The sequence below is a fragment of the Bombina bombina genome, chromosome 4 (assembly GCF_027579735.1).
Source record: "Bombina bombina isolate aBomBom1 chromosome 4, aBomBom1.pri, whole genome shotgun sequence".
Lineage (NCBI taxonomy): Eukaryota > Metazoa > Chordata > Amphibia > Anura > Bombinatoridae > Bombina > Bombina bombina.
Window position 1 is genome coordinate 1,165,639,549 of NC_069502.1, and position 24,885 is coordinate 1,165,664,433.

The 24,885-nt window shown below is 37.2% G+C and overlaps 1 protein-coding gene across 1 annotated transcript in view; it reads left to right on the forward strand.

Moving 5' to 3' along the window:
* XDH (xanthine dehydrogenase) overlaps window positions 1-24,885 on the forward strand; it is a 198,541-nt gene that overhangs the window by 143,853 nt on the left and 29,803 nt on the right. Inside the window, exons 25-29 of the mRNA XM_053712630.1 lie at window positions 3,449-3,640; window positions 4,342-4,487; window positions 13,465-13,546; window positions 21,492-21,587; window positions 23,892-24,020. Coding sequence (XP_053568605.1) covers window positions 3,449-3,640; window positions 4,342-4,487; window positions 13,465-13,546; window positions 21,492-21,587; window positions 23,892-24,020 — 645 coding nt within the window. The remainder of the gene's footprint in view (window positions 1-3,448; window positions 3,641-4,341; window positions 4,488-13,464; window positions 13,547-21,491; window positions 21,588-23,891; window positions 24,021-24,885) is intronic.

The window sequence follows — 24,885 nt, forward strand, 5'->3', positions numbered from 1 at the left end:
TGGCCTCTGTAACACTGCTCTTTCCTGGATTCACTCTTATCTTTCTCACAGGTCTTTTTCTGTGTCATTTGCCGGTGACTCCTCCTCTCCAATGCCTCTGTCTTTTGGAGTACCTCAAGGATCTGTTCTGGGTTCTCTACTCTTCTCCATTTATACTTCTTCGCTGGGTAAACTTATCAACAGTTATGGCTTCAAATATCACCTGTATGCTGATGACACCCAGATCTACCTTTCCACCCCTGCTCTCCCTCTGTCCTTTCTCATGTCAGCGACTGCTTATCTGGTATTTCTTCCTGGATGGCCTCTCACCACCTAAAGATTACCATGTCCAAGACTGAGCTCCTTCTTATCCCCTCAAGCTCTATGCCAACTTTTGACTTCTCTATCCCTGTTGACGGCATCACCATTTCCCCATCGCCCCAAGTCCACTGCCTGGAAGTTACACTTGACTCAAATCTATCCTTCACCCCCCCATATCCAATCGCTTTCTACATCCTGCCCCAACCATCTAAGCAATATTTCCAAGATTCAACATTTTCTGTGCACTAACACCACAAAGCAAATAATACACTCCCTTGTTATTTCCAGACTTTACTACTGCAATAACCTACTTACTGGCCTTCCTCTTTCCCACCTCTCCCCACTTCAATCCATCCTAAATGCCTCCACCAGGCTGATCCACCTTTCCTGTCGCTCTGTATCTGCTGCACCTCTCTGCAAGTCTCTTCAATGGCTCCCCTTTCACAGCAGAATTAAATTAAAAATTCTCACCCTTGCATACAAAGCGCTCACCAACACCGCTCCCCTCTACCTTTCCTCTCTAATCAACAAGTATACTCCAGCCCGCCCACTAAGATCCAACAATGACCTTCTCCTTGCATCTGCGACTATCACCTCCTCTCATGCTAGACTGCAGGACTGTCGTGCAGCACCTACCCTCTGGAACACTCTCCCTTGTGCTGTCAAGCTTTGCCCTAATCTTTCTTCCTTTAAATGCTGTCTGAAGACTTTTCTGTTCAGAGAAGCCTACCACCCAACTCAATAATATTTCTCTTACCTAACAACATTTCCCTCGTCTAACTCTGCATTAACATCTTTCTCAATCTTGCAGTCCTCACCTCCTGTTTCTCAACCTCCTACGCTTCTAGATTGTAAGTTCCCACGGGAATAGGGCCCTCAATTCCTCCTGTATGTGTTTGTAAATGTTGTCCTGTCTCTTAGAAGTTTTATATTATTATTTTATTTAAATGAACTGAATCCATGGACAGCGCTGCAGAATATGATGGCGCTTCATAAATAAAGTATAATAATAATAATAATAACTAGCTAGTATAGCCGCAACTACTTAAATTACTGGCGGCACAATTTGTCAGCCTTAACCACATATGTAAAGGGGTAAGTAAGTTTGACAATGTGATAGCACCATTTTAACAAAAATTGCAAATTAAAAAGAACTCCACATCACCACTCCCCCTGACATGTTTCGCCAGTAGGCTTTATCAAAGGCAGAGCCGCCACCTTCTTCCCGGCCTTATATAGGCTGACTTGCTAATGACGTAATGACATTAGCTGATTGGTCCACTGATGGGGCATGTATGCTGAAGTCGGCATAATACTTTGTAGTATCCGGGCTGTCATAGAAATTGTAACTAGGTACCAAAAAATAACAAATCTAACTGAGCTGATTTGTAACGATCAATTGGCAGCGTTACTACAATGGATCTATAATCTGGTGAAAAAACGTTCAACAATATTAATCACGATATGTATAAAGGTATGACTCATGCACAAGTTGCATAATCATACGGACCTCGGTATATTAGGAAATTAAATGGGATAAGTGCAAGAAGTGTGTTGGTATAGAGATACACTTATGGAGAAAGGGACGCTCCTAAATAAATCTTAGTGTACTTGTGACATTATGAAAAATAAAATGAGTGAATGTGTATAATGATTATTGGGTAATTATAAGCAAAGAGTAACCTAAAATTATAAGGACACCAATGTCTTAAGGAAGTGAATGGGTGAACGCAAGAGGTGTATTGAAATAAGGATGGATACATTCCTAAAATAATATTAGTTTGCCAGTGACTCTTAGGACAACAAGTGTGTAATGATGATGGGGTAATATTAGGTCTTGTAGTGTAGGTGATATTAAACAAAGGGGATCACATCTTGTGATTATACCAAAAATACTAATAGGTAAGATAAACATCAGTGAAAAAATATTAATGAAAGATAATAAAAGTGCTAAGAAGAAGTGATGGGAATACACTTCTATGATACCAGATGGCCTGAATGTAAACCAATCTAAATGACAATAATTTCCAGCATAGTCGATCTGAGTTATTCTTTTTTGCTCTTAAGGAAGCTATTTTTCTATAAAGTTTGTTCGTCCTGGATAGTCAGTCAGATGTATACATTTTGTTGAATTTTTATAAAAAACAGTAATAATTGTTTTGTTCATTTAGCCCTTTTGGATGAACAGAGCCCAGCATATATATACATCTGCATTCAGCTCTCAATAGAGCTTGTTCAACATTGCCGCCCCTATTTCCAAGGGAAATTTTCTCAATCCCCTTCCATTTGAGATCTTTGGGATTGGACTGATAGAAAATGTAAAGTGACAGATGTCAGACTTTTACTCCCCTTCTTGATCTGTTTTGTAGATTTTAATATTTCTAATATGCTCTTGTAGTCTAGTATGGAGTTTCCTGGTTGTCATTCCCGCATAGATTTTTTGGGCATTTCCAGAATAATGCATATATCACACTCTCGGTTGAGCAGCTTATATATTTTTTAATTTTGTGAGTTTGTCCAAATCTATCTTGGATTGTTTTGGTCTTTTTGATGTAGTTGCATGTTGAACATGTACATTTTCTTTGTAAATGTTGACATTTTTCTTGCCTTAAAAAATTCTAAGCTGTTTTAAACTAAATTAAAACTGACATACCAGTGTCAGTTGTGTACTTCCTAATAATGCTCACTAACCTCCTTGAGCAGGATGTACTTATTAGCCAATAAGCTTTAGAAGGAAGTACCTATCTGTTAGGCCCTTCAGAAAGTCCACAATCAAACCAATCCTGGGCAGTAGTCTTCTTTTTCCCGGTGTCAAGTGGAGTGATAAAGAAATAGGCGATTAGCACTAGGACCCAGGAGATTAATGACTAAGCACAAAGGACTATAACTTGATAGCTGAATACCAGAAAACGACTGGATAGGTCAAGGCGAAGTCGACAGACCAGGGCCACAACCAGACAGGAAAAAGGAGAGCAAAATCAATGTCCAAATACTTAGTGCAGATTATAAGTGGAGCGCAAAATATAGCTATAATCATTCTTTTGTATTTTCTCAACTTGTAATATAAATATATATATAAATATATATTGCCACCATTCTGTATTGGGATACATTTTGTTTATGACATTGTTTCTTTATTGTTTTGCAGATTATTGACAGGACATTATTGCATATGGACAATGCATACAAAATACCCAACATTAGAGGATTAGGATATGTTTGTAAGACTAACTTGCCTTCCAACACTGCATTCCGAGGCTTTGGAGGTCCACAGGGCATGATGGTTACTGAAACATGGATGAGTGATATTGCTCTCACATGTGGATTGCCACCTGAACAGGTAGGTGCTCTTTGCTTTTCATGTAATTTTTTTATGGAATGATATGTACACAATGGAATAGAAGTAGTATTTTAATGTGCTTCTCAGCAAACATATAGAAGCATAATTATCTGCCTATACAACAAATGTCTGTTAACATGTACATTATCTCAAATATATTTGGAAAAACTACTTTATATTAATGTTATCCTGTATAAAATGGTCATTATAGTGATACAATAGTTTTCAATTGTTTATGTTGTTGTTGTTTTTTTTTTAAATATTATGACCAACACACCCTACTTGCATTTAACATGTGGTGAGATTTATAGATTATAGATTGTTCATCAGCACTTGATCATATAATATTTGTACTTGTTAATTTAATAGTAACTGATATGTTTTCCCATATTAAATGGAAATTAAACTTAATATTCCATATAATATATTTAATTGGTAGTGAATAACTTTGTGATGTACATTGACAATTTATTAAGCTTTCTTTACTGTAGTATGCGGTGCTTCATTGATTATGTATACTATACATTTATTTAATATTGTCCCTTTAAATATATTGATGAATATTAATATAATAAAAGATGCCTCAGTTCTGGACTATAAACAATATAATATTATTATTGATTTATGGATTTATGGATGTTTATGGTTTTATATTTTCTTGCCTATGTAGCTGACAAAAAAAGATACCCTTTTTCCCAAAGGTCAGAAAATTAAACATGTATAATGAAGGAGATTTAACTCACTTCAATCAAAAGTTGGAGGGTTTCACTGTACACAGATGCTGGGACGAATGTCTTGCAAACTCCAATTATGATGAAAGAAGGATTGCTATAGATGAGTTTAACAGGTAAACAAATACAATAAAATATAACTGTTAACACTGGAGGAAAAAAAATAAATTATTATTAACATTTTGACTTATTCCAAAGAGATATACATTACATGAATATATAAAAGATTACAAAATAACAAGGCATGAGACAAATTTAATGCAAATAAAGTTTTGTTACAGTGCAGTACTTTTAGACAAACGCCCAGATTTAGAGTTCTGCGTTAGCCGTCAAAACCAGCGTTAAGGGGTCCTAACGCTGGTTTTGGCCGCCCGCTGGTATTTAAAGTCAGTCAGGAAAGGGTCTAACGCTCACTTTCCAGCCGCGACTTTTCCATACCGCAGATCCCCTTACGCCAATTGCGTATCCTATCTTTTCAATGGGATCTTCCTAACGCCGGTATTTAGAGTCTTGGCTGAAGTGAGCATTAGAACTCTAACAACAAAACTCCAACCGCAGAAAAAAGTCAGGAGTTAAGAGCTTTATGGGCTAACGCCGGTTCATAAAGCTGTTAACTACTGTGCTCTAAAGTACACTAACACCCATAAACTACCTATGTACCCCTAAACCGAGGTCCCCCCACATCGCCGCCACTATAATAATTTTTTTTAACCCCTAACCTGCCGACCGCACACTGCCGCCACCTACATTATCCCTATGTACCCCTATTCTGCTGCCCCTAATATCGCCGACACCTACATAATATTTATTAACCCCTAATCTGCCCCTCCCAATGTCGCCGCTACCTACCTACACTTATTAACCCCTAATCTGCCGACCGGACCTCGCCGCTAATCAGCCAATCAGATTTTTCCTACCTTAATTCCGATTGGCTGATAGAATCCTATCAGCCAATCGGAATTCGAGGGACGCCATCTTGGATGACGTCATTTAAAGGAACCTTCATTCGTCGTTAGTCCGTCGGTCAAGAAGGATGGCTCCACGTCGGCTGCTTCAAGATGGTCCCGTTCCGCGCCGGATGGAAGAAGATAGAAGATGCCGTCTGGATGAAGATGTCTGCCGGTCCGGATGTCCTCTTCTGCCCGGATAGGATGAAGACTTCGGACCCTCTGGAGGAGCTCTTCTGCCCGGATAGGATGAAGACTTCTGACCCTCTTCTGGATGGATCGGTGATACCCGGCCGGGTGAAGATAAGGTAGGAAGATCTTCAGGGGCTTAGTGTTAGGTTTTTTAAGGGGGGTTTGGGTGGGTTAGATTAGGGGTATGTGGGTGGTGGGTTGTAATTTTGGGGGGGGGTATTGTATGTTTTCTTTACAGGCAAAAGAGCTGTTTTCATTGGGGCATGCCCCGCAAAAGGCCCTTTTAAGGGCTGGTAAGGTAATAGAGCTGTTAACTTTTTATTTTAGAATAGGGTAGGGCATTTTTTTATTTTGGGGGCCTTTGTTATTTTTTAGGGGGCTTAGAGTAGGTGTAATTAGTTTAAAATTCTTGTATTCTTTTTTTATTTTTTGTAATTTAGTGGGGTTTTTTTTGTAATTTAGTTTAGTTGATTTAATTGTAGGTACTTGTAGGTAGTTTAGTTAATTTATTTATTGATAGTGTAGTGTTAGGTTTAATTGTAACTTAGGTTAGGATTTATTTTACAGGTAATTTTTTAATTATTTTAACTAGGTAGCTATTAAATAGTTAATAACTATTTAATAGCTATTGTACCTAGTTAAAATAAATACAAAGTTGCCTGTAAAATAAATATAAATCCTAAAATAGCTACAATGTAATTATTAGTTATATTGTAGCTATATTAGGGTTTATTTTACAGGTAAGTATTTAGCTTTAAATAGGAATAATTTATTTATTAAGAGTTAATTTATTTAGTTAGATAACAATTATATTTAACTTAGGGGGGTGTTAATGTTAGGGTTAGACTTAGCTTTAGGGGTTAATACATTTATTAGAGTAGCGGCGAGGTCCGGTCGGCAGATTAGGGGCTAATAAGTGTAGGTAAGGTAGCGGCGACGTTGGGGGGGCAGATTAGGGGGTAATAAATATAATATAGGTGTCGGCGATGTTAGGGACAGCAGATTAGGAGTACATAGGTATAATGTAGTTAGCGGCGGTGTACGGAGCGGCAGATTAGGGGTTAATAATAAAATGCAGGTGTCAGCGATAGCGGGGGCGGCAGATTAGGGGTTAATAAGTGTAAGGTTAGGGGTGTTTAGACTCGGGGTTCATGTTAGGGTGTTAGGTACAGACTTAGGAAGTGTTTCCCCATAGGAAACAATGGGGCTGCGTTAGGAGCTGAACGCTGCTTTTTTGCAGGTGTTAGGTTGTTTTTCAGCTCAAACTGCCCCATTGTTTCCTATGGGGATATCGTGCACGAGCACGTTTTTCAAGCTGGCCGCTACCGTAAGCAACGCTGGTATTTAGAGTTGAAGTGGCGGTAAATTATGCTCTACGCTCCCTTTTTGGAGCCTAACGCAGCCCTTCAGAGAACTCTAAATACCAGCGTTATTTAAAAGGTGCGGGGGAAAAAAACACGCGTAGCTAACGCACCCCTTTGGCCGCAAAACTCTAAATCTAGCCGAAAGTTAATAGTCCAAGAAATAGCATAACATTATCTAGTCTATTAACTTAATAGTAAACCAGCTCATGATACTCTAGAGGTTTTATAACACCAAGCAAGATAAACCTTCCTGTGAAGACCACAGCTTCCTTGTAGGGCTGTGACAGGAAGAACTGGACATTGCATAAATTAAGTTTTAAAAAAGAAAAAAAAGGTAAAATCCCTTTAAAATGCTGAATAATACATATTTAATGATTTCTGTTACATTTAAGTCACTACTGGTGCTTTTTTTTTAACAACAATGAAACAGACTGTTTTATATTCCTTTAAGTAATATTGCAGTGGAGTGCACATTTTACAGTTTCAGTGCTGTTTAAATTCAGTTTAAGAAGATATCCTAAGTCCTTCTAATAAAACCCATGGGGGCTGATTTATCAATGTCTGGCGGACATGATCCGCTGTATCAGATCATGTCCGCCAGACATCAGATCATGTCCGCCAGCATACGCTGTCAGTATTTAACATTGCAAAAGCAGTTCTGGTGAACTGCTTGTGCAATGCAGCCCAGTGCAGATTTGCGGCCAATCGGCCACTAGCAGTGGGTGTCAATCAACCCGATCGTACACAATATGGTTGATTGCTGTACGCCGCTCAGAGGAGGCGTATGAGTTATGGAGCAGCAGTCTAAAGGACGCTGCTTCTTAACTCCTGTTTACGACGAGCCTGAAGGCTTGCGTGCAAAGAGCAGCATTAGGGGCCATTTGGCCCTTAATAAATCGGCCCCATAGTCTTCTTATTTTCAGATAACACCAAAATAGAACGGTGCGTTTACAATAAAAAAATGTAAATATTGTTAAAAAAACATTCTTTTAAAATATTAAAATTAGCAATATAGGGCCAGATTACAAGTGGAGTGCTATTTAACCCCCCCGCACGACGAGAGTTAACGAGCGTGTCAGGTTGCGCGTGTATTACAAGTTGAAAGTTAAAAGTTATCGCTCGCACACTAACCCAGCGAGCGTAAATAGCGAACCTATAATATTGTGATCAATAATGTATTCCCCCATAGAAGTCAATTGAGCAAAAAAAGCTGGAAAAAAATCTAACACCCTCCTTGCGCACAAACATAATCGCATATTCTCAAGTGCGCTAACCTGGCTTGAAAAAAATGAATACTTCACATTCCAATGTTCTTCACATAGCAGAATATTTTCTATTTATTCATAAATACATATTTATACATATATCTGATGTTTTTAGCACAATTAATATATTTATACCTATATATATATGTATATATATATATATATATATACATACACATAATTATATAAAGGTATAGATATATACAGATATATATATATATAGGTATATCTATTTAAAAATACATAGAACATATTCTTGAAAACAAAAAACTGTCAGTGCTAAAATAGAGCCACACACTCGTCACAGAATGAAAAGGAAACAAAAGCAAATTATATTAAACCTATTAATTAAAAGACTATATACATATGCATCTAAATATAGTCATCAATGTCCATAGATTTGTCACAAATATTCCTTTAAACAGAGAGTAAAGTTGCTGCTATATTCAAAATTGGTCGTTCTTCGTACCAACTGGAGTAGGATAAAAACCGGTATCTGAAAAGATAAAAAACAGTGCAGCTCTGACACATAATTTATTAAAATATACGGTAAGCACAAGACATTAAATGTACTTACAAGATAAAATAAAAAAAAAACAGGCACATAATAATAATGTGGTCCTTTGATGACAAGGTCCTCCACACGTGTGCACTAAGTCCGCGTTCAGCCAAATGTTTAAAACCCAGATACTCAATGTTGGTGGTTAGATTTCCAAATGATCCGCTGTTACTGGTTGCCTGCTGACGTAACTAGCAGGTGTACGGTGACTCCGATGAGAGCAAAAACTAGGCGTGCAGGCTTTCTTAAGAGGAGCAGTGATCACTGCAGGATGGGCTTTTAATACACCCAGGATATGCTCTAGGAGGCATTTATATTCTGTACATATATTTACACTTTGTTGCCCATCGCTGCGCAACTTACACTCTTCACTAAGCTAGGTTCTCTGCAAGGGTCTGATGGCATGAGAACAAGGCTCCAATCTCATGAGCACAAAGCTTCTCTGCAATGCAAATGCAAGGTTTCATTCGTATTGCGCCAAACTTGTTATACCAGCGCGCATTTGTGTGTGCTGGTATAACTGAGTGTAGCGCAAATATTGCTTTCGAGTAAGCACAATTTTGCTCTCCGCTCATAATCTAGGCCAAAATGTTTAACGTTCTCTGGTAAGTTATACATTTGCTTGCAATCAGGGACATTGTACACTAGATTTTTCTTTTATTAAATGTTTTGTAGATGATCCATTTATACAGCTAATCTTGGAGTGTTTTTGTAACAATGTATAGTTTTGCTTATTTTTAAATAACATTGTGCTGATTTTCCGACTCCAAACCAAGCCCCAAACGTTTAGATGTATACTGATGTCTACTTGCTCCTGTTTGTATAATGGGCCTTTTCATATGCAGAAGAAGGGGGAGGGGGGAGTCTGCTCTTCCTGCTTTCTCAGCCCATTTTAGTGGGTTGCCCAGCCTAACTTCATCAACAGTGTTAAACTGGGAGCTTCTAAGTACATTTTTAAAAGGTTTTATACTGGATTTTTATATCAATATCTTTGCATATTCTTCTTTATAGCAGTGTCTATTACATGCAGTTATATGAAAATTGGTGTATACTGTCCCTTTAATCCTATTACAAATCTTGTAAGAACTTTTAACGCTTACTTTTATGTACTCAAAACACACCTTATAATTCTATAGTAATAAATGAAAGACTCCTCTACTTGAAACTTAATTGGATTTGAACATTCACGCTATCCAACATAAATAATTTCAGCGAGATATAAATTAGTGAGATAGCAATGTATTAGTGAGCTAGAAAGGTATTAGTGAGCTAGAAAGGTATTAGTGAGCTAGACAGGTATTAGTGAGCTAGACATGTATTAGTGAGCTAGACATGTATTAGTGAGCTAGAAAGGTATTAGTGAGTTAGAAAGTTATTAGTGAGCTAGAAATGTATTAGTGAGCTAGACATGTATTAGTGAGCTAGAAAGGTATTAGTGAGTTAGAAAGTTATTAGTGAGCTAGAAAGGTATTAGTGAGCTAGACAGGTATTAGTGAGCTAGACATGTATTAGTGAGCTAGACAGGTATTAGTGAGCTAGAAATGTATTAGTGAGCTAGAAAGGTATTAGTGAGCTAGACATGTATTAGTGAGCTAGACATGTATTAGTGAGCTAGAAAGGTATTAGTGAGCTAGACATGTATTAGTGAGCTAGACATGTATTAGTGAGCTAGAAATTTATTAGTGAGCTAGAAAGGTATTAGTGAGCTAGACATGTATTAGTGAGCTAGACATGCATTAGTGAGCTAGAAAGGTATTAGTGAGCTAGACAGGTATTAGTGAGCTAGACATGTATTAGTGAGCTAGACAGGTATTAGTGAGCTAGACATGTATTAGTGAGCTAGACATGTATTAGTGAGTTAGAAAGGTATTAGTGAGCTAGACATGTATTAGTGAGCTAGAAAGGTATTAGTGAGATAGACATGTATTAGTGAGTTAGACAGGTATTAGTGAGCTAGACATGTATTAGTGAGCTAGACATGTATTAGTGAGTTAGAAAGGTATTAGTGAGCTAGACATGTATTAGTGAGCTAGAAAGGTATTAGTGAGATAGACATGTATTAGTGAGCTAGAAGTGTATTAGTGAGCTAGAAAGGTATTAGTGAGCTAGACATGTATTAGTGAGCTAGAAAGGTATTAGTGAGCTAGAAAGGTATTAGTGAGCTAGACATGCATTAGTGAGCTAGAAAGGTATTAGTGAGCTAGACATGCATTAGTGAGCTTGAAAGGTATTAGTGAGCTAGACATGTATTAGTGAGCTTGAAAGGTATTAGTGAGCTAGACATGTATTAGTGAGCTTGAAAGGTATTAGTGAGCTAGACATGTATTAGTGAGCTAGACATGTATTAGTGAGCTAGAAAGGTATTAGTGAGCTAGACATGTATTAGTGAGCTAGAAAGGTATTAGTGAGCTAGACATGTATTAGTGAGCTAGAAAGGTATTAGTGAGCTAGACATGTATTAGTGAGCTAGAAAGGTATTAGTGAGCTAGAAATGTATTAGTGAGCTAGAAATGTATTAGTGAGCTAGAAAGGTATTAGTGAGCTAGACATGTATTACCTGAGGGAAATAACGCATCTGCTCTTGAGGACATAAGTACTGTAGCATGCACCATCCTCCCGCTCACTCTGTAAATATTAAACAGCCACTTGTAATAGAAACACAAAACTGCTGTGGCATTGAAGCACAATATATTGCACAGTGTTAAAGGGACATGAAACCCAGAATGATTCAGACAGAGCATACAATTTTTGAATTTACTACACTACAGAAAAAGTGAGATTTATAAAAAAAAAAAGGTCAATTTTATTGCAAAGTGGGTACTGGCAGCTGTCCAAGATGGCGGCAAATAGTTAGAGGGGGGGAGGGTTAGAGAGCTGTTTGGGAGGGCTCAGTGAGGTTGGGTGGTAAGGGGGATAATACAGTGCAGAAAAGATATAATTTACATTTAAAAAAAAAAAAAAACAAGAGCGAAAAACTTTTATTTTTATACTGGCAGACTTTCTGCCAGTTCTAAGGATGGCAGTGACAATTGTGAGGTGGGGGAGGGAAGGGAGCTGTTTGAGAGGTGTCAGGGAGGGATCAGGGGGTCGGGTGTGTCAGGTGGGAGGCTGATCTCTACACTAAAGTTAAAATTAACCCTTCAAGCTCCCTACAAGCTACCTAATTAACCCCTTCACTGCTGGGCATAATAAAAATGTGTGGTGCACAGCAGCATTTAGCTGCCTTCTAATTCCAGAAAAGTAATTCCAAAGCCATAAATGTCTGCTATTTCTGAATAAAGGGGATCCCAGAGCATTTACAACCATTTGTGCCATAATTGCACAAGCTGTTTTTAAATAATTTCAGTGAGAAACCTAAAGTTTGTGAAAAATTTAGTAAAAAAAGTTAACAATTTTTTTATTTGATCGCATTTGGCTATGAAATGGTGGCATGAAATATACCAAAATGGGCCTACATCAATACCTTGGGTTGTCTACTAAAAAATAATATAGACGTGTGAAGGGTTTTTTCAGGGATTCCTGACGGATATTAGTGTTACAATGTAACTATCGCTAATTTTGAAAAAAAAAAAATGGTTTGGAAATAGCAAAGTGCTACTTTTACTTATTGCCCTATAACTTGCAAAAAAGCAAAGAACATGTAAACAATGGGTATTTCTAAACTCAGGACAAAATTTAGAAACTATTTAGAATGGGTGTTTTTTGGTGGTTGTAGATGTGTAAAAGATTTTGGGGGTCAAAGTTAGAAAAAGTGTTTTTTTTATTTTTTCATCATATTTTATCATTTTTTTTTATAGTAAATTATGATATAATGAAAATAATAGTATCTTTAGAAAGTACATTTAATGGTGAGAGAGAAACGGTAAATAATATGTGTGGGTACAGTAAATGAGTAAGAGGAAAGTTACAGCTAAACATAAACACCACAGAAATGTAAAAATAGCACTGGTCTCTAACGGTAAGAAAATGCGCTCTATCGGGCCAATTTATCATTGTGCAGGCGGACATGATCCGCTGTAGTGGATCATGTCCGCCACAGATCCATAAATGCTGACAGCATACGCTGTCTGCATTTATCATTGCACAAGCATTTTTCGTGAAATGCTTGTGCAATGCCGCCCCCTGCACATTCGCGGCCAATCTAGTGGCCGCTAGCAGAGGGTGTCAATCATCCCAATCGTATCCGATCGGGAGGTGGCGGAAGAGTTAAGGAGCAGCGGTCTTAAGTCCGCTGCTTTTTAACTTCAGTTTCAGGGGAACCTGAAACTACGGGGGTAGATTGCAGCATCTGCTGCTTGATAATTCTACCCCCATTTATCAAGCTGCGATAGCAACTTCAAAGCCCTCACGGAAGCCTGAAACGCTACGTAACCTCTCCGCCACCTAAAGTGTGGTGGATTGCAATCATCCTGATCGGATTGGGATGATTGACAGAGCCCTTCCTTGTTCGCCATAGGCCACACGCAAGCAGGGGGCGGTATTGCACAAGCAGCGTCTTGTGCAATGTTAATTGCAGGCAGGGTACTGCTGCCCACTCGCCCGAGGCAAATTAGGTTCATGACACGGAACCTCGTCCACCCACCCTTTGATTAATCAAGCCCATTTTGTGAATTTTGTGGCAACATTCTGAAGCTAGCAAAAAAACAAAAACAAATTGGCACTACCAAAATGTCAGTAAAATGTGTTTTCTAAGGCACTACATATTCGCTATGTTGATGTTGTGAACTGTCTGGTGTTTCATTTGCCTATATTTTATTGCATTTCAGGCGGAATCGATGGAAGAAAAGGGGAATTGCCATTATCCCAACCAAGTTTGGAATCAGCTTTACTCTCACTTTGCTAAACCAGGTCATTGTTGTTTGCAGTATTTCCTGTCGTATTAAATGCTTATTTGCTTATAACCCAACTATCCTCTGATTTTCACCTCTATCTGGTTGCTCAGCGGTAATTTCTGGGTATGTCAGTTGTACACTTGTCTCATTTGTGCCATCTTTCTAGCCGTATGAACATGGAAAGGGTAGGATGCTCCTGCTGACAAATGACCTGTGGCATTCTTCTGCGCTATCAAGCTAATGGTAGAAACCAGAACCGGGCAAAAAAGGGAAATGCCCCTGTGTAGGCATGCTTATCCACCACTGAACACAAATCCCAGCACTATCTATTTAAATGCAAATGTAAACCAGCATCCATAAAAAATATTCAAACTTTATTCTCAAAAAATAAAGAACAATTAAGTCACATGTGGGTACCCGATTAAAACTAAAGGTGTTTCATACTGCAGGGACACTTAAAGGGACAGTTCACCCAAAATTTGTCTCCCCTTTAAATTGTTCCCAATGATCCATTTTACCTGCTGTAGTATATTAAATTGTTTATAAGTAGCTCCTGTACCCCTATTTCAGCATATGAAATAGTCGATTTAGCCTGTGGTATCCCCACCTATACTAAAAGTTTTGATACTGGAGTATATGCTATTGACAGACTATATAAACACAGCCAGCAGAAGAAATTACAGTCTCAGTGGGTTGCAGGTCAGGATAGTTTAAGTAATAAAATGTTAATTTTCCATTGTCCTTTCTAAGTATTGAGCTGTGCTTTGCAAACAGATATAAGATAAGGAAGCAAATCTGTGTGAATAAAAGTGATAACATAATGAGGTCTGATATTAGCATGAAGCTCAACCCATTGTAATAGGATGTGATTTAAAAGCAGAAAACCAGCTAATTCAATAATTCATATACATAGATAAACCTGAAAATGCAAATTCTCAAACATTTTATACTCTGCAGCTGGTATAACAAGTCATTGAAAATACATTAATTGGAAAACAATTTTACGGTGTACTGTCCCTTTAATCACTGATAGTTTGGTGGGGGTTAGGCTCAATTTACTTGTAATACTGTTGAACCAATCAGTACATACATCATCTAATAGTACATTTAACCCCTTCCATACCTTAATATAAATAAATATATTGTATTGACACGCCAGTAAGAACCAGGTTAACAATTCAAACCACCTAGTGATATACATTGTATCAAAATTTATTCTAATAATGTATATGTATATTTACATAAATACAAAAAAGTTAAATTGTATATTTTGGGTATGTGACAATGGTTAATGTTTAACAAATACATTTACATCCATCTGTGAATTTAACCCAAAAGGAATCCTCATTTTTAAATGGAAAATCCAAAACACTTCTCTCTCATCCAATTTTGTTTCTCAATTACCACCTCTAGGACATCTACATATAAAATCAATGTCCTGTACCTTCAATAGTGAGATATCTGAATCATGCAAATTATGAAAGTGTTTAGCAATATGGGTCTTAGAGTCTAGATCCTCAATGGCTCTAATGTGTTCCAAAAATCTGTCACTGAGTGTCAGTTTTGTTCTTCCTGTATATTGTTTTTTACAGCCCATACAGGTTAACAAATACTGTGAAATAAACAGAAAGGGCGCCTCCTAGTGTAATATATACGATTATGCTCCTCCACCAAATTTTATGCTTGTGAAAATGTACTCAAAAGTGCTTCTGGTGCATGTTGAAATCTCTCACGGCTAGATTTAGAGTTTTGTCGGTAAGGACCCGCGTAGCTAACGCCGGCTTTTTTCTGGCCGCACCATAAAAATAACTCTGGTATTGAGAGTCCACATAAAGGCTGCGTTAGGCTCCAAAAAAGGAGCGTAGAGCATATTTAACGCAGCTTCAACTCTCGATACCAGAGTTGCTTATGCAAGCGGCCAGCCTCAAAAACGTGCTCGTGCACGATTCCCCCATAGGAAACAATGGGGCTGTTTGAGCTGAAAAAAAACCTAACACCTGCAAAAAAGCCGCGTTCATCTCCTAACGCAGCCCCATTGTTTGCTATGCGTAAACACTTCCTACGTCTGCACCTAACACCCTAACATGTACCCCGAGTCTAAACACTCCTAACCTTACACTTATTAACCCCTAATCTGCCGCCCCCGCTATCGCTGACCCCTGCATATTATTATTAACCCCTAATCTAGCGCTACTTACATTATCCCTATGTACCCCTAATCTGCTGCCCTAACATCGCCAACCCCTATATTATATTTATTAACCCCTAATCTGCCCCCACAACGTCGCCTCCACCTGCCTACACTTATTAACCCCTAATCTGCCGAGCGGACCTGAGCGCTACTATAATAAAGTTATTAACCCCTAATCCGCCTCACTAACCCTATAATAAATAGTATTAACCCCTAATCTGCCCTCCCTAACATCGCCGACACCTAACTTCAATTATTAACCCCTAATCTGCCGACCGGAGCTCACCGCTATTCTAATAAATGTATTAACCCCTAAAGCTAAGTCTAACCCTAACACTAACACCCCCCTAAGTTAAATATAATTTACATCTAACGAAATTAATTAACTCTTATTAAATAAATTATTCCTATTTAAAGCTAAATACTTACCTGTAAAATAAATCCTAATATAGCTACAATATAAATTATAATTATATTGTAGCTATTTTAGGATTACTATTTATTTTACAGGCAACTTTGTAATTATTTTAACCAGGTACAATAGCTATTAAATAGTTAAGAACTATTTAATAGTTACCTAGTTAAAATAATTACAAAATTACCTGTAAAATAAATCCTAACCTAAGTTACAATTAAACCTAACACTATACTATCATTAAATTAATTAAATAAAATACCTACAATTACCTACAATTAAACCTAACACTACACTATCAATAAATTAATTAAATACAATACCTACAATTACCTACAATTAAACCTAACACTACACTATCAATATATTAATTAAATACAAAACCTACAAATAACTACAATGAAATAAACTAACTAAAGTACAAAAAATAAAAAAGAACTAAGTTACAAAAAATAAAAAAATATCTACAAACATAAGAAAAATATTACAACAATTTTAAACTAATTACACCTACTCTAAGCCCCCTAATAAAACAACAAAGCCCCCCAAAATAAAAAATGCCCTACCCTATTCTAAATTACTAAAGTTCAAAGCTCTTTTACCTTACCAGCCCTGAACAGGGCCCTTTGCGGGGCATGCCCCAAGAAGTTCAGCTCTTTTGCCTGTAAAAAAAAACATACAATACCCCCCCCAACATTACAACCCACCACCCACATACCCCTAATCTAACCCAAACCCCCCTTAAATAAACCTAACACTAAGCCCCTGAAGATCTTCCTACCTTGTCTTCACCATACCAGGTTCACCGATCGATCCAGAAGAGCTCCTCCGATGTCCTGATCCAAGCCCAAGCAGGGGGCTGAAGATGTCCATGATCCGGTAGAAGTCTTCATCCAAGCGGGGCAGAAGAGGTCTTCCATCCGATTGAAGTCTTCATCCAGGCGGCATCTTCTATCGACATCCATCTGGAACGGAGCGGCAGCATCCTGAAGACCTCCGACGCGGAACATCCATCCTGGCCGACGACTGAACGACGAATGACGGTTCCTTTAAATGACGTCATCCAAGATGGCGTCCCTCAAATTCCGATTGGCTGATAGGATTCTATCAGCCAATCGGAATTAAGGTAGGAATATTCTGTTTGGCTGATGGAATCAGCCAATCAGAATCAAGTTCAATCCGATTGGCTGATCCAATCAGCCAATCAGATTGAGCTCGCATTCTATTGGCTGTTCCGATCAGTCAATAGAATGCGAGCTAAATCTGATTGGCTGATTCCATCAGCCAATCAGAATATTCCTACCTTAATTCCGATTGGCTGATAGAATCCTATCAGCCAATCGGAATTCGAGGGACGCCATCTTGTATGACGTCATTTAAAGGAACCGTCATTCGTCGTTCAGTCGTCGGCCAGGATGGATGTTCCGCGTCGGAGGTCTTCAGGATGCTGCCGCTCCGTTCCAGATGGATGTCGATAGAAGATGCCGCCTGGATGAAGACTTCAATAGGATGGAAGACCTCTTCTGTCCTGCTTGGATGAAGACTTCTACCGGATCATGGACATCTTCATCCCCCCGCTTGGGCTTGGATCAGGACATCGGAGGAGCTCTTCAGGACCGATCGGTGAACCTGGTATGGTGAAGACAAGGTAGGAAGATCTTCAGGGGCTTAGTGTTAGGTTTATTTAAGGGGGTTTGGGTTAGATTAGGGGTATGTGGGTGGTGGGTTGTAATGTTGGGGGGGGTATTGTATGTTTTTTTTTACAGGCAAAAGAGCTGAACTTCTTGGGGCATGCCTCGCAAAGGGCCCTGTTCAGGGCTGGTAAGGTAAAAGAGCTTTGAACTTTAGTAATTTAGAATAGGGTAGGGCATTTTTTATTTTGGGGGGCTTTGTTGTTTTATTAGGGGGCTTAGAGTAGGTGTAATTAGTTTAAAATTGTTGTAATATTTTTCTTATGTTTGTAGATATTTTTTCATTTTTTGTAACTTAGTTCTTTTTTATTTTTTGTACTTTAGTTAGTTTATTTCATTGTAGTTATTTGTAGGTTTTGTATTTAATTAATGTATTGATAGTGTAGTGTTAGGTTTAATTGTAGGTAATAGTAGGTATTGTATTTAATTAATTTATTGATAGTGTAGTGTTAGGTTTAATTGTAGGTAATTGTAGGTATTTTATTTAATTAATTTAATGATAGTATAGTGTTAGGTTTAATTGTAACTTAGGTTAGGATTTATTTTACAGGTAATTTTGTAATTATTTTAACTAGGTAACTATTAAATAGTTCTTAACTATTTAATAGCTATTGTACCTGGTTAAAATAATTACAAAGTTGCCTGTAAAATAAATATTAATCCTAAAATAGCTACAATGTAATTATAATTTATATTGTAGCTATATTAGGATTTATTTTACAGGTAAGTATTTAGCTTTAAATAGGAATAATTTATTTAATAAGAGTTAATTAATTTCGTTAGATGTAAATTATATTTAACTTAGGGGGGTGTTAGTGTTAGACTTAGCTTTAGGGGTTAATACATTTATTAGAATAGCGGTGAGCTCCGGTCGGCAGATTAGGGGTTAATAATTGAAGTTAGGTGTCGGCGATGTTAGGGAGGGCAGATTAGGGGTTAATACTATTTATTATAGGGTTAGTGAGGCGGATTAGGGGTTAATAACTTTATTATAATAGTGGTGCGGTCCGGTCGGCAGATTAGGGGTTAATAAGTGTAGGTAGCTGGTGGCGACGTTGTGGGGGGCAGGTTAGGGGTTAATAAATATAATATAGGGGTCGGCGGTGTTAGGGGCAGCAGATTAGGGGTACATAAGGATAACGTAGTTGGCGGTCGGCAGATTAGGGGTTAAAAAAATTTAATCGAGTGTCGGCGATGTGGGGGGACCTCGGTTTAGGGGTACATAGGTAGTTTATGGGTGTTAGTGTACTTTAGAGTACAGTAGTTAAGAGCTTTATAAACCGGCGTTAGCCCAGAAAGCTCTTAACTACTGACTTTTTTCTGCGGCTGGAGTTTTGTCGTTAGAGTTCTAACGCTCACTTCAGCCACGACTCTAAATACCGGAGTTAGAAAAATCCCATTGAAAAGATAGGATACGCAATTTATGTAAGGGGATCTGCGGTATGGAAAAGTTGCGGCTGAAAAGTGAGCGTTAGACCCTTTTTTGAGTGACTCCAAATACCGGAGTTAGCCTAAAACCAGCGTTAGGAGCCTCTAACGCTGGTTTTCACGGCTAACGCCAAACTCTAAATCTAGGCCTCAGTGTTTCAGCGCACTGACTCACGCACTGCTAACAATCTCTATCTGAAGGGGAAAAGATAAGAGAGTGTGCTTCTCCTAGTGTAGCTATAACTGTGGTTACCTCCACCAATCAAACACCTACTAGAGCGGTCCTGACAAAAAACCAAGCATTCGTTAGTTTCTAGCTTGCTGAAATATCTCAGTGTTCCAGTTCACTGCACACCGGATGCCTTGGTTCCACTCTGTGTAGTATCAAAACTCCACAGTCCCATATGTGACCCAAGTTGTTACTTAATAAAACTACTGTGAAGCTTCACGCCATATCATATGACCAACTATACATAGTCATAGTCCATCTTATCCCTGTTAATTTTGTAATCTTAAAAGTCCACAATTCCTTTTTTAAAGGACAATATATTTTGTTTAAACTGTCTGTCATATAGTTTGAAATCAGGATCTAATTGAAATTATTTGAGATCCTGTTGGATAACCTACATTTGTTGAATTATGGTGACTGTTTCCTTTTGGTCTAAAAAGCAAGGTAAAAGGCGCATCCTTGTGCAGACCAATGCTATAAAGCTGGTGATATGAGCCAATTCACTTCCCAATGTGTACAAAATACTCACAAAGGTTGCAGCACTCCGTTGTGCTGATAGACGCAGGCAGAGATCTTGCAGTGTCTCACTGATTCAAGGCTACAGTAAACCTGGTAATCTTCCTCGGAACACAGCTGTGAGGAAAATTGTTGCAATCCCCAAAAGATGTCCTTAAACTCTCAGGATAGACATTAAAATATTTATTAAAACTTTAAAAGCTTATATAAAAACATATTAAGTGCTGATATTGCTACATTTTTCTTGGGCCTCCTTTGTTTCCGTTTATATTCATGAGAATGTCCATTAATGTGTGAGAACATTTAGTAAGTACTGCGTTCCACTTAGTAATAAATTAAAAACAGGTCACCTGGAAGGAACAAAATGTCTTTATGAGTACAGACTCACCTACTAAGAGGTCTTATGTTATACACACCAAAACAGGACACCAGGCGCTTGTTAAGTGAACACCTATTTACAGAATACAATGTCAACAGATAATGACTTAAGTGTTTTTAAAGAGGGTTCATAAGTTCCTAATATGCATAGGATAAGGGCAACTTTGGAACCATTCATCCTTATATGCTAATCACCTCCCAGGGCTGGTGACCCATTACTGTTTGGGAAATTACAATATTCATCCTATTCTTTATCCAGTGGAGCACACCAAGTGGTCTTCTCTTCAAAAAGCTTTCTGACATTCAGGACTATTACTAGGTTCCTCCTTTCATGTGTCTTGAGAGTATGTGAGAGTGATAATAAATTAGCTAGAGGGGTGTTTTTTTAAGCATCAACACTGTGTTAACTCTTGGAAACTCTGTCACCATATTCTAAAGGCAAATTAATTTATGAACCCTTTTTCACAGGGGGAACACAGAGGGACCAGACATGATACAGGTGGAGCTTGGCCCCTCTTAAGTGATTCCACTAATTATTGTAGGGTAAGATGTGCCCCCCCCAGAAGTATGAGCCCTATCTCATTGAGACCTGGGGTTCAGAAGTAATTCTCTAAAATTAACATATTAGTGGCACTACCCTTTTGGGCAGGTTAGTGTTATTTTAGGATGGGCATCTTCCATCCCAAAAAACTCCAAAGGACATTAATAGTCTGTGTGTCGCCAAAATTGAGTTTTGACTTGAAGGGTTCCATGTGTATAGAAACAAGGAATATATTTGTCACGTTCTCAGGGAGACTGCTTTGGGCACTAGGGTTTCATACCTCAGTTCTGTTTGTTCATGTCAAGTAAAGGTTCAATGCTTACTAAGAGAAATACACACTTGCCTTGGGCCTCTTCACTCTCTTCCTAAACCCTGCACATTTTATACACAGAAAGTGAGGTGTTGATATCCGATAATTATTTAAGTACTTTAGTTTAGCCAACACAGTATCTCTATCTATCTATCTATCTATCTATCTATCTATCTATCTATCTATCTATCTATCTAATCTGTTTGTATGTTTTTATTGTAAATGTTTGGTATTTACAGTGCTTTTACTTTCCATTTTACAGGCAGGGGCATTGGTTCATGTGTACACAGACGGGTCTGTGCTACTAACACATGGTGGAACGGAAATGGGACAAGGCCTTCACACCAAGATGGTGCAGGTGAAACACCAGTCCAAATTCAGATTATCTTTTATTTTTTTTCATTGATCTGAATTGATTTTGTAGTTTTTTAATTAATCAGAATGAAGAGTAAACATTTATTTCCTTATTGAATAAAAATGAAATATTCCTTTACAGACATTAAGCTTTTTTACTTTTAATGTATAATAATAATAATAATAATAATAATAATAATAATAATAATAATAAAAAATATATTAGTATTATTATTAATCATAATTGTAAAATATTTATAGCATTATCATGGGGACTATAATCTTTTAAAATGTTAACTATAAGGGAACAGCTCATAGGGATAAAGGAAGACTATGAATAAAGCATTTTGTTACAACTGTTTCACTAACGGCACTGCTTTGTATGTGCTTGGAACATACCCCTGTATATGTCTTTTACTGAGGGATTAGTTGCTGTATAGCTACATATATATTTGGACTTACTATTTTATTAATGTATTAGAAAATATTTGCTTCATTGAAACAGATCTGCTTAAAAATAGATGTTTTAAAAGCTTTTAAAATCTGTTATTTTGTTAGAAAAATATGTATTGTCCCAGGGCACGGCCTTGAAAAGTCTCTGGGATGTTGTTTATCTTACTGTATATCTTACCTTTACTGTATACAATTAAAAGCAGATAAAAACAAGCTGGTGCACATATCAACCAACCACTTTGCAGCACGTATGAGTGTTGGGGTTCAGCTTTTCATGGAATTTATATTAGCATTTCTGTGTGTGAGTGTGTGTGTGTGGGGGGGGGGGGACACACCACAATTTTCAGGGTTAAAGGATCATAAAACCGAAACATTTTCTGTCATGATTCAGAAAGAGCACGCAATTTTAAACAACTTTCCTATATACTTGTGTTATCTAATCTGCTTTGTTCTCTTAGTATCCATTTTTGAAAACCATACCTAGTTAGGCTCAGGAACACGAATGCACTACTAGGTGCTATCTGCTCATTGGTGGCTCAACATATATGATTTTTCATTGTCTCAACCCGATGTGCTCAGCTAGCTCCCAGTAACCAATTGCTGCTCCTTCAACAAAAGATACCAAGAGAATGAAACAATTTTTTATAATAGAAGTACATTTAAAAGGTGTTTCAAATTGTTTGCTGCATCTGAATCATGAAAGAACAATTTGGGGTTTAATATCCCTTTAAATGTGAATTTATAACAGTAATAACTTCTGTGTATATGAAAATCAATGTACTGTACATAATCTTTAGTTGGGTGCTATTCTGCTCTAGTAAAAATTTATTTAAAAGTGTCCAAAAATGGCGAAAAACAGAGTTGGCACAGAGAATGTCATGAAGACCATATGGCTGCCAATAACCCCTCCACATATATTGAAACAGAAGTGAAGAGAGGGGGAAGTTAATTAGAGAAAGGATCCCTCCCCCACAGAAATGAACAAAATTGAAAAAAAAGAAAAGAAAAAGAAAAACGTAATAGGATAAAGGTCAGGAAAAAATAGAAAGACTAATTATAATTAATGTAGAAAAATCAGTGTGCAATAAGTAAATATAATTAGAAAAAAAAACAAAGAAATATATTACAATATAATACTGATAACTAGTGAGTAGCTAAAGAAAGAGGAACGTGGTCAGTTTATAGTTGCTATGATACTGCTGTTTTGTGGCTTACCTTTACCTTGATCTCATTTTCTTTTCTGTTATTCCTGCTATTTCTGTTTTCACTTTCAAAAGTTGTATCAAAAGATTAGTAAAGATTTCCCCATAAAATTCTATAATAATAACAATTCTTTATTATTTATTTTGTCTGTTGTTATGGTAATTGTACTGTAAAAATTTGTTCTACTGCCCCAGATAAGCTGGTGCGGTACCTACAGACTTCTGAACATTGACCCTGCAACATTCTACTGCTTAATCAGTGCAGGACCTTGTTTATATCTTCCCCTAAAACAGAGGGTAAATTGAAGTGGCTTTTCAAAGGGTATGTTTATGTACTAGTCCAGGAAAATGCACATTTTTATAACAATATATATATACTGTATAAAGATATTTTAGAATGCAGTGATGAATTGCTGATTCACACACTTCTAGTCTGCATTTAAAAAAATCCTTCAGAGTGATCTAACAAAATGATCATAAGAATTGTATTAAAAAAAAAGGATAGAATATTGTTTTTCTAGTTTTAATACTCTTTTAATGGAACTTGCTTGACGCGATAAGAAAAAGCTAAAACTAAATATAGCATGTGTTTACTTTATCACAGAATTTAGTCTGTTATATCTAAGCATCTATATCTTTGTTTTATGTTTTAGGTTGCAAGCAAAGCTCTAGGAATTCCAACTTCTAAGATTTTTATTAGTGAGACAAGCACAAATACTGTCCCCAACACCTCTCCAACTGCAGCATCTGTCAGCTCAGACATCAATGGAATGGCAATTTATGTAAGAATTGTAGTATTATGATCTTTATATTTAAAGACTGGAAGTGAATGTGAGCAAAATAAAAATTACAGCGCGATACATTGATGATATTTAGATATGAACAGACAAGTAGAAAATCACAGTATAAGTTGTCTAATATTTTTGTAGCATTATTAAAAAATATAAACTGACTTCCAATTGCTATGTAAGATGTATGGTTAAAGAAATATTTTCATCTCTTCATAATGATTTATGACTTTAATATATTACAACTGGCACAACCTTGTCAAGGAAACACCCTATCCTGGGTGTGACAATTGGCATTTTTTTAATCAGAGAAAGCCTATATGTTGAGATTACATTGCTGTTAGTATAGGTCAACATTTTCTGATTATCTTCATAACCTGGGCAATTCGATCTGTGTATTTGATAACAAAACATTAACGTTTCTCTATTTATACTTCAATAATGAATATTTCAGTAATTTCTGAATCTACTGGTCCATGCTTTACTCTGAGGTTTTGGCTAATTCCTAAGAGTAAAGAATATATTGTCCCACAAACATGTAAACAAAGATTAAAAGAAATGGGTAATACGTTTTTACTAAGGGGTTATCCAAAAGAACTAGTAGACTCAAAAAAGACTGAAATACTTAGGGGAAATGAGAAAAAAACAATCTGTTCAAGTAAAAATAAAGATAGATGTTTTTTGTTAGCAAATAAAAACTTTTTATTGGAACATAAACAACATTTCGACCAATTAGCTCAAAACATTGTCACATCATTTTCATTGACCCTAAGAGGCCTACTTATCAAGCCGTCAACTTTCTTGCATTCAACGGCATCAATAAGCTCGCCTGACTTCGCCTAACATCGCTGCCACGGAC